The sequence below is a fragment of the Petaurus breviceps genome, unplaced genomic scaffold, assembly GCF_028583685.1.
Source record: "Petaurus breviceps papuanus isolate PSGF00001 unplaced genomic scaffold, PetGlider_PUasm1.0 99, whole genome shotgun sequence".
Classification (NCBI taxonomy): Eukaryota; Metazoa; Chordata; class Mammalia; order Diprotodontia; family Petauridae; genus Petaurus; species Petaurus breviceps.
In genome coordinates this window covers 25,741,670-25,755,915 of record NW_027187465.1, presented here as the reverse complement: position 1 = coordinate 25,755,915, position 14,246 = coordinate 25,741,670, and the positions used below count along the sequence as shown (strand labels likewise).

General features: G+C 46.9%; 1 protein-coding gene across 2 annotated transcripts in view; it reads left to right on the top strand.

Annotated features, from left to right (window-relative positions):
- RILPL1 (Rab interacting lysosomal protein like 1) overlaps positions 1–13,868 on the top strand; it is a 52,276-nt gene extending 38,408 nt beyond the window's left edge. The window contains exons 5-8 of one of the 2 annotated variants that reach the window (XM_069081746.1): positions 4,139–4,308; positions 5,987–6,079; positions 10,210–10,297; positions 12,934–13,071. In XM_069081746.1, coding sequence (XP_068937847.1) covers positions 4,139–4,308; positions 5,987–6,079; positions 10,210–10,297; positions 12,934–12,939 — 357 coding nt within the window. In that variant the 3' untranslated portion in view covers positions 12,940–13,071. Of the gene's footprint in view, positions 1–4,138; positions 4,309–5,986; positions 6,080–10,209; positions 10,298–12,933 lie in introns of both variants that reach the window. The other variant, XM_069081745.1, reaches the window with a different exon arrangement.
- Positions 13,869–14,246: the final 378 nt, after the last annotated feature.

The window sequence follows — 14,246 nt, the reverse complement described above, 5'->3', positions numbered from 1 at the left end:
AGCAGCTGGCATGATCAATGGCAGAGCTATAGTTGAGTGCTAAAAAATCTATACAATAGGAAACAGATTCAGAGTTCAGAGGAGGGAGAGACCAGTGCAGATTTATTTGGTTAGAGAAGGGCTTTGTGAAGCTGAAACACAAGATAAGTGAGAGGGTTCTAATGAGTACAAGTCAACAAGTTCAAACAAACAATATCCTGAGATATTGGCAGGAAAAAAACGGGGTGGGGACGGAGTGAGCAACTGCCAGCGATTTTGGAAAGTTCATGGAGTAGAGAAAAGGTGCCACTGGAAGGGAATTGGACATGTCTTATTTAGGTTTTCATAAAAAGGAAGTGAAAGCAGTCTGCATACTAGATATGGTAAATTTGGTGCAGTGGATACAGCCTTGAAGTCAGGAGGACATCATTAAATCTGGCCTCAGACATTTCCTGGCTGTGTGACCCTGGGCAAGTCACTTAACTTAGATTCCCAAATTTAAAAAAAAAAGCCACATAGGATAAATAATTTGAATTCAATTCCTGGAAAAATCCTGGAACCTAAAATTCATTTGCAGACATTTAGAAATGGAAGCAGCGATCACTTCATTAAGAACAGTTCATGCCAGACTAACCTCATCTTCTTTTATGAGTGGTTTACTAGCCTGACAGATTAAGAGACTGCTGCAGATATCACATCCCTGGAGTCTAGCACAACATTTGATAAGATTTTTTGTTTTATTCTCTTGGACAAGACGGAGAAACAGAAGTTAGAGGATGGTGAAGTTAAGTGAGTTGAGACCTGGCTGAATGGATGAGTCCAAACAGTAGTCACTGAGAGGTTGGTGTCAACTTGGAAGGTGCCTAGTTCAGTGCCCTGGGCATCTCTGGTTTTCCGTTTGTTGTTCAACTGAATCATAGCCCTGGCTTTTAGAGGTGGAAAGGCTCAGCCTGACACCCTCATTTTACAGATGAGAAAAATGAGTCCCAGAGAGACTCTGATTTGCTCAAGGTTACATAAATTTTTTTCCCCCACTTAACAGTATTTTGTTTTCTCCAATTACATGTAAAGATAATTTTAGGCATTCATTTTTTTTTTTAAGCAATCAGGGTTAAGTAACTTGCTCAAGGTTACATGGCCAGTTATTTCTGGGTGTAGTACTGAGTATCTGAGCCCAGGATTTGATCCAGGTCATCCCGACACTGGAGCCGGTGCTCTTACTCGCTGAGCCACCTGGCCGCCCCTAAGCAATTGAGGTTAAGTAACTTGCTCAAGGTTACACGGCCAGGTGTTTCTGGGTGGGTGCTAAGTGAATGAGCCTGAGATTCGATCTCCAGGTCTTCTCAACACTGGAGCCGGTGCTCTTACTTGCTGTGCTACCTGGCTGCCCCTCGGCATTCATTTTTAATAAGATTTTTGAGTTCCAAATTGTTTTCCCTCCCTTCCAACCCCCATACCCAAGACAGCAGGCAATCTGATAGAGATTATACATGTGCTATCATGTTAAACATTTCCACATTAGTCACATTCTGAAAGAAAAAACGGAACAAAAGGGAAGAACCACAAAAAAAAAAAAGGAGAAATAGTATGTTTGGGTCAACATTCAGACTCCATAGTTCATTCTCTGGGTATGGATAGCATTTTCCATCATGAGTCTTATGGAGTTGTCTTCTATCTTTGCATTGCTGAAAAGATCCATGTCTATGAAAGTTAGGCATAGCACGGTATGACTGTTACTGGATACAGTGTTCTCCTGGTTCTGATCACTTCATTCAGCATCAGTTCATATAAGTTCAGGTTTTCTGAAAAATCCATCTGTTCATCATTTCTTATAGCACAATAGTATTCCATGACAATCATATACCACAGTTTGTTCAGCCATTCCCCAACTGATGGGTATCCTCTCCATTTCCAATTCTTGGCCATCACAAAAAGAGCTGCTATAAATATTTTTGTACCTGGGTCACATAAATTTTTAATAATGACTTGTCATAGAATCCAGGGTTTTCAAATCCACAGTTTTCACAAACTTGGGAAGGACAGGGTCCAAGAGACCATTTAGAAATGGAAGCAGTGATCACTTCATTAAGAACAGTTCATGCCAGACTAACCTCATTTTCTTTAATGAGTGGTTTACTAGCCTGACAGATTAAGAGACTGCTGCAGATATCATGTCCCTGGAGTCTAGCACAGCATTTGATAAGATTTTTTGTTTTATTCTCATGGACAAGATGGAGAAATAGAAGTTAGAGGATGGTGAAGTTAAGTTGAGTTGAGACCTGGCTTTAAATGAGTGGCTAAATCTGCTGAGATGAAATTGAACAGGAATAAATGTAAAGTTGTACATTGGTTCAAGAAATCAAAAATATCAAATTGGAGAGGTATATGGCAAGAAAATAGTTTGTGTGTATAAGCTCTGGGATTAGGGCACTACAAGCTCGGCACAAGTGAACAGTATGAAATGTCGTCCTGGAAACGAACTTGAACATGAGTTTCATTAAAAGAGGCAGAGTGGTAAATCTCGTAAGAAAAAACAAAACAATGTATAGAGTAGCATGGCATCGAGAGTGAGGGTGGGTAGATAGCCCACCAACACTTTGCCCTAATCATTTCACATCTGGAATATTGTGTTCTGGGTGCCACCTCTTAAGAACACTGAGCGGGTCAAAAAGAAGATGACCAGGATGAAGTCTGGTGACCATGCCTCACAAGGACCGTTTGCAGGAACTGGGAAGCTTTAGCTTAGGAAGTCAGAGACTTGAGAGAGAGAGAGAGAGAGAGAGAGAGTGGATGTGCTGGCTGTCTTCAGATTTTTGAAGATCTGTCATACATAAGAGAGATCAAAGATATTTTTTTCTTGGCCTCAAAAGGCAAAAGGAGGTTAGAAACTGAAAAGAGGCATATTTAGATTCTACTTCCTAACAATCAGAACCACCCAAAAGTGGATTGGGGCTGTTTGAAAGGTACAGGGGCCCTGCTCCAGGAGGTCTTCAATCTGAGACTTGGGGACATGTGTTAGGGGAGATAAGTACTCACCTTGATATTGGCTTAGCTCTTCCAGAATCACAGAGAAGTGTTGGAGAAGGTTTTATTTCTCAGGTATGGGTTGGACTAGATGACCTCTGAGGGTTCTCCCAAACTCAGAGATTCTTAGGACAGGTCTCAAAGGACTAGAATAAGTGAAGAGGATAGGGGAAAAGACATTTTGGGTGGAAGAAACAATATAAATGCATAGAAATGAGAATGACCGTGGTTTATTCAGGAAAGAGTGGGGAGACTGACCTTGTGTGGTGGGAGACAAGGCAAGAAAAGTAGAAAGGGATGAATGAAAGAACTTCCAAGTGTTTACTGTATGCCAGGCACTGTGCTAAGCACTGAGGATACAGATAACAAAAGACAGTCCTTGCCTTCAGGGAGTGTACATTCTGATAGAAAGAAAAACACATGTGGGAGAACAGTGGCTGGAGAAGGGTGTTTTGGTCCAAGAAGTCATTGGGAATGAGAAAATGGGAAAATGGAGCCATCAGTGGACACTCACTCCCTTTCTAGATTTGAGCCCATATATTTCTGACTGCAGTGCTGACTCTCTATCCACTGCACCATGAGCCTCTGAGGGGGGTATGTATGTGTGTGTATATATGTATGTGCATATACAGATATCTTATATATACATATCTCTCATATATTACACATGCCCATGCGCGCACACACACACACACACACAGAGCAATATAGGAAGGAGTCACACCTGCCTGTGTCCCCACTTAGAAGGAAAACAATGGGGGTGGTGGCGCAATGAATAGAGCACTGGCCCTGGAGTCAGGAGGACCTGAGTTCAAATATGGACACAGACACTTAACGTTTATTAGCTTTGTGACCTTGGGCAAGTCATTTAACCCCAATTGCCCTGACTTTTCCCCTCCAAAAAAGAAGGCAAGCAGTAAGCACAGGCTCTGTTGACTTTGATCTTCTGGGAGAAGCAGCGCTGAGCCCTTGAGCAGGTAGGCGGCCCCCCCTGCTTCTTAAAATAGCTGTCTCCCTAAAAGCTGCTAACATCCAGCAACAGCAGAGCTTTGAAGCCGAGGCTCTGTCACCATGCCCGTCTCAGAGCTGTGACAGGCACCAAGGGAAGTCAATCTGTGTGTTTTGCATCCTGCAGACGGAGGTGGGGGGTGAGGAGTACATCCCCGAGTCAGAGAAAGCAGCAATGGAGAAGGACCCGAATCGCCCCCGCTTCACGCTGCAGGAGCTGCGAGATGTGCTGCACGAGAGGAACGAGCTGAAATCCAAGGTGTTCTTCTTGCAAGAAGAGCTTGCTTACTATAAGAGGTGAGCGACCCTAGGGGGTGACTGAGGCCGAGACAGGGCTCCCTGACAATGCCAAGAACATTGATTAAGCGCCTGCTGTGTGCAGGGCACTGTGCGAGGCAGCTTCTCTTTGGCAGAAAGAGAGGGCTCCCTGACAATGCCAAGAACATTGATTAAGCACCTGATGTATGCAGGGCACTGTGGTATCAAACAGGCAGAGATGCTTTATTAATTAAGATATGGTCCCTGCATAGACCATTTATCTTCTGAGGCCCAGCCCAGATCATAGATTCAGAGCTGAAAGGAAGCCTAGAGGCCCACAAGTTTTTAGAAGAAGAAATAGAGTAGCCAATAGACTTGCCCCAGCAGGATTTGAACACAGGTCCTCCTAACATCGCTTAGTACCCTCTCTCTTGGGTCATTCTTATTTTTAATTTTCCCCTAACATCTCAACTCCTACACCATTGACCTTGGCACTAGGGCATGTGTTCACGTGCTCTGACGCCTTCCTGGGTGTACATCTGGTTTCCCCTCCTAGACGGTAAGTAAGCAACTTAAGATACCCTGTGGATGCCTGACCCCCCTTCTCCTCTTCCACTGCAAGTACATTAGTTCAGACCCCCTCCCTTCTGACCTAAACTGAGTTTGGGGGAAAGAACACAGAATTTGGAGTCAGGAGACCTGGGTTCAAATTCCAGTGCTGATCTTGGCAAATCATTTCACCCTAATGGGTTCCAGTTTCTTTGTAAAATGAGGGGGAAGGATTAATGAACACCAAAGACCCTTTCAGATCTAAAAGCTCTGTTCCTATTGTCTCCTGATGGTCCTTCCGCCTCCAGTCTCTTCCCTCACTAAACTACTCTCCACACTGCCCCATAGTAACCTTCCCAAGAGTTCTGCTGGGATCATATCCCTTTTCTCCTTGCCTGTATTCAAGGCCTTTTACAAACCCACCTATCCAGCATGATGTCACTCTTATTCCCATTCCAGCCCACTTAACTCTTTCTTTCCATTCTTGTCTTAGCCCCTCTCCCCTCTCCCATGCTTGTAATGGATCTACCCTCTATCTCTCTGTGCCTGGTTCTTCCCCTCCTCCAGCCCTATTCAGATGTCACCTTTCCCTGACTTTGCCCACCCCCACCCCCACTCCCCCAGACAAACATCATCCCTTCCCAGATTTCCCATAAGCCCTTTGTCCTGGACCACTCCTTTAGACCCATTTCCTTTTCCTTCATCTCTGCTGTTTGTATATTTGTTTTCCTATTTCATTAGATTGTAAACGCCTTGGGGACAGGATGCATGTCATATTCCCCTTGTCTCCAGAATGCCAATATATGATTAATAAATGTGGAATTGAATGAATACCTAGAATAGCACTTAATATTCAAGTTTTTACTCATTCATTCAAATTTGTATTTTAAATTTAAGTTGAAAAGAGAAATACTAAGCAGAGGCCTGAAATGAAGGGTTTTATGTATGTTCTCTCCTTCCTTGAACTGCCCAGACCTTCCCTCAGTAGCTCAGGCAGCCTCCTAAAAAGGCTTAGGACATTGATGCTCTGCCCTGATAGCTTCCCCCCCTCCCCGCCCTTCCTCTCCTCCAGCTGCTAGCAGACACATGGCCTGTGAGATGGGCCAACCTTAGGGAGGTGGGGTCCAGGCACAGGTCATTCACCAAATGTTTGTTAACTTTTTTTCAGTGAGGAAGATGAAGAAGAGAGTCGAACACCCCATCCCACTCCCATCATCCACTCCAAAACGTCCCCCCAGCCGGAGTCTGGGATCAAGAGACTGTAAGTGAGCGTTGGCCTCCAAGGCGATGTGATAGATAGCTTAGCGTGCTGTTCTGGGGTTCTAACAAGTAATCAGCCTCTGCCCTCCTACTCCATCTGAGGCAGGAATTTAGCCTTTTTACTAACCGCAGAGAGCTGAAACATAACCCAAGCAGGGGTGGAGGGAGATGACTGGCCTTGCCTTGACCAGTGGTTTGTGTCCATCTGTCCCTGGTTTCCCTCCTTGCCTGGGCACCTGGCCACGGAGTCAGTGAATGGGAGTGGGGAAGGGAGGTGAGGATTGGAGACCAATGTTCTTCTGACCCGCATGGGCAGTTTGGGATGCCTGTTGGCCAAGCATGGGGAAGCTTGAGCTTGGGTTAGGGGAGGGCTTGTCTGAGAGCAGCTGCCTGTAAGAACCATTAGTAAGTGTCAGGGTTGTTTCATTCATCTTGAAAATAAGAATGCCCTATTCAGAAATGAAGCCTATGGAATGGGTGAAGCCCCTCTGTGCACATTGATTCATCAGTCAAAAAGCATTTATTGAATACCTCTCCATAGAAAGCCAAAAATGGAATTGTCCCTGTCCTCAGGGAGCTTACAGCCTATCAGACTCATTCACTCCATAGAGACTTAACCAGCCCCTGGGAATGGGTGCCTCCGGTGACATTCTGTTTGTTGTCTCCTCTTGGAGGATCTTGCCTGGCTTGGGGCTTCCCAGCAATGCCGTGGTCATGTCTACCCAGTCCTGCCCTGTCCCCAGGCTTCATCCCTTAGCCAGCTCCCTCCACATTGAGCCCCTACAGTGACCTGGAAGCTTTCCTAACCCCCAGGATGGAGAGGAGGCCAGGGAGAAGAGGGGCAAGTGGCCAGAAAGTGCCCACTCTCCTTTCCCAGAGGGCTGGGGTTGGCACCACCCACTGGGGCAGTACTGGTTTCCCATGAGATAACTGTGAGAATGCCACAGAAGGGCTTTTGATGGGGCCAGAGGCAGGACACTGCTGGCCTTTGTGTTCACCTCTGCTGCTGACTGACAGCTGCGTTTGTGCCACCACACAAGTGGGGGGGGGGCCCTCTCCCCACCCCCATTCCCTGGGACAGGAAGAGGGGGACAAAGCAGCATCATGGAAGGAAACTTCAGGATTAATGGAGAAGACTTAAGATTAGTTACAAGCCAGTCAGCCCCTTCTTCCTGCTTTGCTCTGCTTGGGTCTGATTTCCCTAGGCCCTGCTGAGCTCAGGGGCTCATGAGGAACATTAATCACATGTGGGTAGAGAGGCCTCCTGTCCACTAATCCTGCTTATTGGAGGACCGGCCTGCAGGGTGCTCTCCCAGCTCTGTGCAGTTAGTCAGGCCTCTCCTGCCAAACAGTCCCAGACTCTTTCTTTTTCTTTCGTGCTTTCCACTTCTGTCCCTCCAGCTGCCTTTTCTGCCCTCCCTTCCCTTGGTCTCTAGCTGCTGACTCTCAGTGGTAGCTGGCTCCCCATCTACCCAGCTCTCAGAGTCAGGGACATCTTATTCCAAACTGCTCTTAGAAAAGCTGGTGGCACTTTTTAACCTTCAATTTTTTAAAATTTTGAGTTCCAAATTTTAAAAAAACGGAATGTTAAAAATTGTCTTTACATGTAATTTTGGGGAAAATATTAAAAGAAAAAAAAAAAGCTGACTAAAGATCATAACAATGGCACTCAGAGGGGAAAAAATCTAAAAATAACTCAGCCCTGCTAACCTCCCAGGAGGAAAGATTTGGGGCTGCTCAGAGAAGGTCAAGAATGAAAAGACTAGCTGACCCCAACTTAGTTCTTAGTACACATCAAACATCCTGCTCCCTCTCCTTGTCTTCTCTCCCTTCTACACACAGCTGGGGTTTGCCTGAGTAAGGGATCAGGAAAGGGTAAGTGACAGAGGGCTTGGAGGAAAATTTGGAGAGGCTGATGATTCGAAAACACTGGATAGCCAGTCTTATGCCTTCCAGGCAGGTCCAGCCTTTGGAAAACCTCCTGCCACCCCAACCAAAAATGATCTTCCCTCCCCTCTCCCCTATTTGCCATGATCCCTGAAATCTGCCGTTAGAGTTCCATTTATTTGGGTCTTCATGGTCTGGTAATAATGTAAGTTGTAGACCGAAGCATAGGTGGAAATAAACGATCGTTTGGGTGACAGCAAAGTCCTCTTGGCTATAGGTCCCTCTGGAAAAGGAGAAGAGAGGGTACTCAAATGGGCAGATTCTAGCCTCTCCCTTGGTGGGACTGCTTAAAGCCAGGGGGATCTGCACTCCCTCTCATGCTTTGTGCTGGGGTACCTGCCAGTAATTCAGCCAAAGGTGAATAAATGAAAAGATTTTATTAAGGGTTTGCTCTGTGAAAAGCACAATGCTAGTCCCCGGAGGACACACAGAAAAATGAACCAGCCCCTGCACAGAAGTGCAGGCTCTCAAAGGAGCCCACATTCCAAGAGGGTAGACTTGGTTGCAGGGCAGATTGAAAGGCCTTGCGGTCTTCAGGGCATGTTGCCAGGCACATAGTCATACATCTTCCTTACTGTTAATTTACACTGAGACCACATACATTTCTGATTTTGGACCATATGACAGTACCCAAGGCTTTAGTGGTGAAAACCCAAATCTTTCATCCATTGCCCCTGGGCAACATGGTGCCTAATGGATTCACAGAGATACTTTAAAAGGCCTCATGTTTTCTACTGTGCAGACATTTTCCAATATTTGCCCTGTTTCTGGAGATCTTATAATGGAGCTATGGAACAGGTTCACAGGATCGTAGGTTTAGGGATGGAGAAGACATCAGAATTATTTTCCAAGCGAGGTGTCTGGGACCCAAGGTCACACAGTGAGTAGATGGCAGAGCTGATTCAAACCCAGTTTCTCCCACTGGGAATCCAGCAGCATCCTGGTGCCTCCCACATCCTCTCTGGGGAGAAGAGGGGTGGTTCCCCATGGGAAGTTTGTGCCCCTTCCTCGAGAGGGGCCTGCACTCCCAGGTATTCCAGGCTGGGCCTATGACTTTCCACATCATGGAGGAGACCCTTTAAGCCCCAGCTTATAGATCAATTATCTGTGTTAACTAAAAAGTATAATAGCAATTATAATCCAAAATTCAGAGAGAATCCAAGACTCTCATTTTATCTAACCCAGTTTATAAAAAAAATCATACATGCTTGGTGATCAAAAACAGATCTGAGTCTCACCTTAAACTTCCCCTTTGGACCCTTTGCCCCAGGGATGGAGAACCTTCACTCTCAAGGCCACATGTGGCCCTTTTTAGGTCCTCAAGTGAGGCCTTTGGACTGAATCCAATTCACAGAACAAATCCCTTTAATAAAAGGCCTTGTTCTGTAAAACTTGGACTCAATCAAAAGGTCACACCCAAGGACCTAGAAGGCCACAAAGGTTCCCCACCCCTGGCCTAGCACCTTAGGCCTAATTGCTTTCCCTTCCTGAGCCTCATTTATAAAAACGGAGAGGTCAGGCTCAGATGGAAGGTCCCTTCCAGCTCAGAAGCCTAAGATTCTAAATAAACGTGCCTGGTTTTGTTCAACTCAACCAGTATTCTTAACATTCCATAGATAGGTTTCTGACAGTTTTGTGTAAGCTAAATTTGGGTATGTAAAATGCTATTTGAGGGTGAATCTTTTTTTGCCATTTTTGAAAATGTGTTTTTATAGAGCAGGTTTGCATATGGTACAAACAGAAAGAGCCCTGGCCCTGGAGCCAAATGACCTGGGTTCAAATCCTGCCTCTGCCATTTACTGCTTGTATGACTTTGAAAATGAGGTTGGAGTGGGTAGCCTTGGAGGCCCCTCCTCATTCTAGGCCTGTGAGAAGTTGTCAGGCTGCCCTTGGAGCCCAAGGCACTGATACAGAAATCCCAGACATTCCCTGCCTGACATCAGGGCCAGTTCACAAAGGGAGAGCCTTGGCCTCCTTTCTTCCCTCCTCTTCCCCACCCCTTGGCTCTCCTCCCCCTCTGCCCCTTGGGAATCAGTCACCACCTGGCTTCTCTTTGTAACCATCACTGAGGACACCCAGACTATCCCTGGGGGTTCCCCCTTGTCTGTCTGTGTGGAGCACGGAGTTGCCTTCTCCTGCCCACCCTTTTACCTTTTCTATGTCTATCTGTGCCTCTCTGACCAGGATCTTTACAGCCGTAATGCCTATGGTAGCAGCTGGACTGATCCTAGATGACCCCACCCTGCAGCCTGTCCGAAGACTTGTTTCCCTTGTAGGCACATCTGGTTTCTTGGTTTTGTCTTGGGAATGCACTATGCTGTTTTCTTTGGCCTGGGCTGCCCCTGCATCCCGGTGGCTGTGATGTGACCTCCCGTGTGCCTGTCACAGTGCGCAGTCAGCACAATTCCTCAGAAAATCCTCTGCTGCGTCACAAATAATTTTCTTTGTCTCTTCTGTTTCCATTTTAAAAACCACCTTGTCCATGTTCCAGTCAAGAAGGGCCTTTAAGCCACGGGTCAGTAACCACCAATGCCCACCACGGTTCACCGAGTGTCACTAACACTGCATGTCTGCTCACCCAGCCAGGGCCACTCCCTTAAAATGCTTTTGTTTTCTGCCACTGAAGCTTCTCAGTCCTCTAAAAAAAAAAAAAGAATAAGACAGGGCCTTGGGAGTGGAGAGAGGGCTCCCATTTGTGGACAGCGTCTCTCCCATGTCCATTTGGATGTGCAATGCCCCCTCGTGCTTACAGGCACTGCTTAGGGGTAATAATGAAACATGGATGTGCTTGGATAGCTAGACCCTCAGGAAAATGTGCTGAATTTGGAGTCAGACAGAGGGCCCGGGTACGGATCCTACCAGCTCCGGCCAAAGCAGTGCCTGTGGTGACCTTTAGCAAGTCACTTCTCTGCCTTGTCTATAAAATGAAGGCTCTGAAGAGCCCGATGCCCTCTGCAGCCTCTTCAGCTGTAGGTGGTGGAGTATCCAATAATGCGGCCTGCCCAAGGCTGCCTTGGGCCTGGACTGGCCTAATATTGGTGCTACAAGGTGGGCATAAATTTGTGGAAACAAAGGTAAGTGCCTTTCGCTTTAGTAAATGGGTGCCTAGCAGTGTGGAGGCACCAGTGTTGTTTTCAAAATTTCAAGTGTGTTTGAAATCCATCTGAAGTGCTGATATCTCACAAAAGGGTGAGAAACACGGCCTTGGAAGGTCTTTGAAGGAGACCTCATGGTCTGAGCTGAATATGCCCTCATTCTCTAGAGACCAACAGCAAGCTTGGGAGTGGGAGTGGGGTGTCAGGGATGAGACAGGGAGAGAGAAAAAGCCCAAACAACAGAAAGAAGTCTGACTTGTAGACCAAACCCTCATCCCTGGGGTCAGTTTGGACAACAGTGATGCAGGTTGTTTCAGGTTTATCTGCAAAGCTGTGGGACTTGGGATCAAGTCATTTCAGCTCTTCAGGCCTTGGTTTTCTTATCTGTAAAATGGGCAGAGGAGGTTTGGGCTTTCTGATGCCGTGTGGAATGAGTGGTGGTGGCCAGAAGGCTGGTTCTGGAGTCAGAGGAACTGGGTTTCAATTCCAGATTCTTGGTACCTGTGTGACCTTGGGCAGGCTACTTCTGTGAAACTCTGTCTTCTCATCTATAAAATGAGCCAGTCAGACTAGATGGCTTCTTAAGGTCCCTTCCAGACATCAGTCTGTGGTCTTATGATTCCCAAGATCTTTTCCAACCATACTATTCAGTGAATATCTTTTACATCCTCCCCAGGTGATAATAGGGAGGTCCCTTAACCTTTCTGGGCCTCTGGGTCTTCATCTGTAAAAGGAGAGAGGGTGGAATAGATGACTCTTGGGGTCCCTGAAGCTGTGGCCCTGCTACCTGGGGAGAGTGAGGGTCCAAAAGTGGGATTTTATTGACGTAAGGCACACCTGTTATTGGATGGATGTAGCTAGTCAGTTCTGTAACTGATGACACCAGATTGTTGCCTGGGGTCACTAAGACCATAGATGGACTTTAACCCCAGTATTTCCTGACTACAAAGCCAGCTTCATGCCACATGTGCATGGCTTCAGTGGAAATTCCAGCTCCCAGAGTTAAAGGTAAATGGTGAAAGGGATCAAGGTTAAATAACCTACCTCTGATTCTACCTCCCTGTGAGACCTTGGACAGGTCACCTAACTCACACCATCACCTCACTTTCCTCATGTCTAAAACGAGGGTATTGGATTAAATGTCTCCAGAGGTCCCTTCCAGCCCTGGATCTGTCATCCTATAAAACTGATTATTTTAATTAAATTAAATTTTGCCATTTTGTGACCAAGCTCTCCTTCCAGGCTCCATCGCAGTCCACAGTGCAGCTTGAATGACTCAGCCTCAATGCTTCTTCCTAACAGCTCTTCCCAACGCCCCCCTCTAGACGGGCACTGCCAGCTGGAGTCCCCACTCCCTTCTGTGTGACCGCCCACACCCTTGCCCCTGAGCTCCTCTTAGGATGCTTGCTAACAACCATGAATTCTTCAGTCTTAAAAAAAAAAAAAGGTCAACGCAGCCTTTGCTGTATGGTGCTGTCTTCGACCCTTTTTCACACTGTCGGTGTGGAAGACTCATTTACCTAATTCTAAGAATGCCATGAATGGGAAGAGTGATCGCTGGCTAAATGCTGAAGATTCATGCTGTGTGGGGGCACCGCTGGTCATCCTAACCCCGTCACCACCCACCCTCGCCCCAGCTTTAAGATGCACCTTCCAAGCTCCAAGTCTTTCTTCCACCAGTTGAAACTGACTTGGTTGCTTTGGCTTGGTTGCGCTGTGCCCACTTCTGCACAGCATCTGAAGGAGGCATTGGGTAGGTACTGATTTTTCTTTTCCTCCCTCACTCCCCACCCCCTTCTTCTTTCCCCAAAAGGTTTAGTTTCTTCTCTCGAGACAAAAGGCGCCTGGCCAACACACAGAGAAACGTCCACTTCCAGGAATCGTTCGGTCAGTGGGCAGACTCCCACAGAGATGACAGCTACACCGAACAGGGACAGGAAGCGTTGCAGCACCTGTGACTTTCACTCTGCCTGGGCTCGTGACCGGCCTGGCTACGTCAGATCTGGACGGTCAGGGACCAGACCTCATGGCCCCTGGCAGGTCAGCCATCTGCACCTCGGGTATTTTTTCAGATGTACTTTCTACCCAGGGACACTGAGACACATGCTGTGTGTTTGGGACACCAGACCTCCAGATTCCACAGTAATCATCATTTGTACCTGGGGCTGGGAATGGTGGTTTAGCTTGGGTGACTGTGTGACCCTCACGTAGACATACGTAGGTCATGGATTTAATGCCCCACTAGTCTCTGGTCTGGCTTTTGCCCTCACTCGGGTAACACAGGCTTCTCTAAACCAAAAACACAGTGTACGGCACCCTGACAGAGACCAGCACACCATGGCACTGTGTGAAGCTTGGTCTGTGGGTACTCTGACCCGTCATGTTTCTGTAATACACAGGGGTGGGGTGGGAATTGGGAGGTAATGGCGGCTCATTAGTTCTGTTGAGGCCATTTTCAAAGTGACCCAGGCAGAACTCTAACATTTGATCAGGTTCCCCCTGGGGCACCTTTTAGCACAAGCTCTGGGAGCTCTGTCTCAGGGCAGCATTCACCAGTGGACAACAGGACCCTTCGACCTCACAACTGGAGGCAGCCGTGCAAGAAGCCGGGGGTGGGCATCATACCCTGGGATTTATAGTGCCTAAAGCATGTAGATACTGGTGTACAAGGTGAGTGTGCCTTGGGTTTTGCTGAGTTATATGCAGTATTAACCAAACAAAAGAATTGCTAAAAATGATCAATTTTAACACACGGTGTGGGCATTTTTTCTTGTCATCTTTTTCTTCATGCATGGGAGATATGATGTTACTTCTTACCCTGCAAAGCCCTAGCTGAAGGCATACATACATTCTGTCAAGTTTACCCCTTCCCTACAAGGGGTAAACTTGACAGAACATTGGCAAGGCTGCTCCCTTCTCTGGGAGTTTTGAGGAAGCAAAGGTGGCCCGTGCACTATGACTGCCAGACCCGAGGGGGTGCCTTGGATCTCTGGAAGCCCGATGGAGAGCATACCATTGTACTCTTCAGCTTCCTTTCTTTTTTTCCCAAGGCTCATAAACCATGTATTTTAGTATCACAATTACAATTGAGAAAGGAATCACTGCTGAAACCAGCACGCCGAAAGC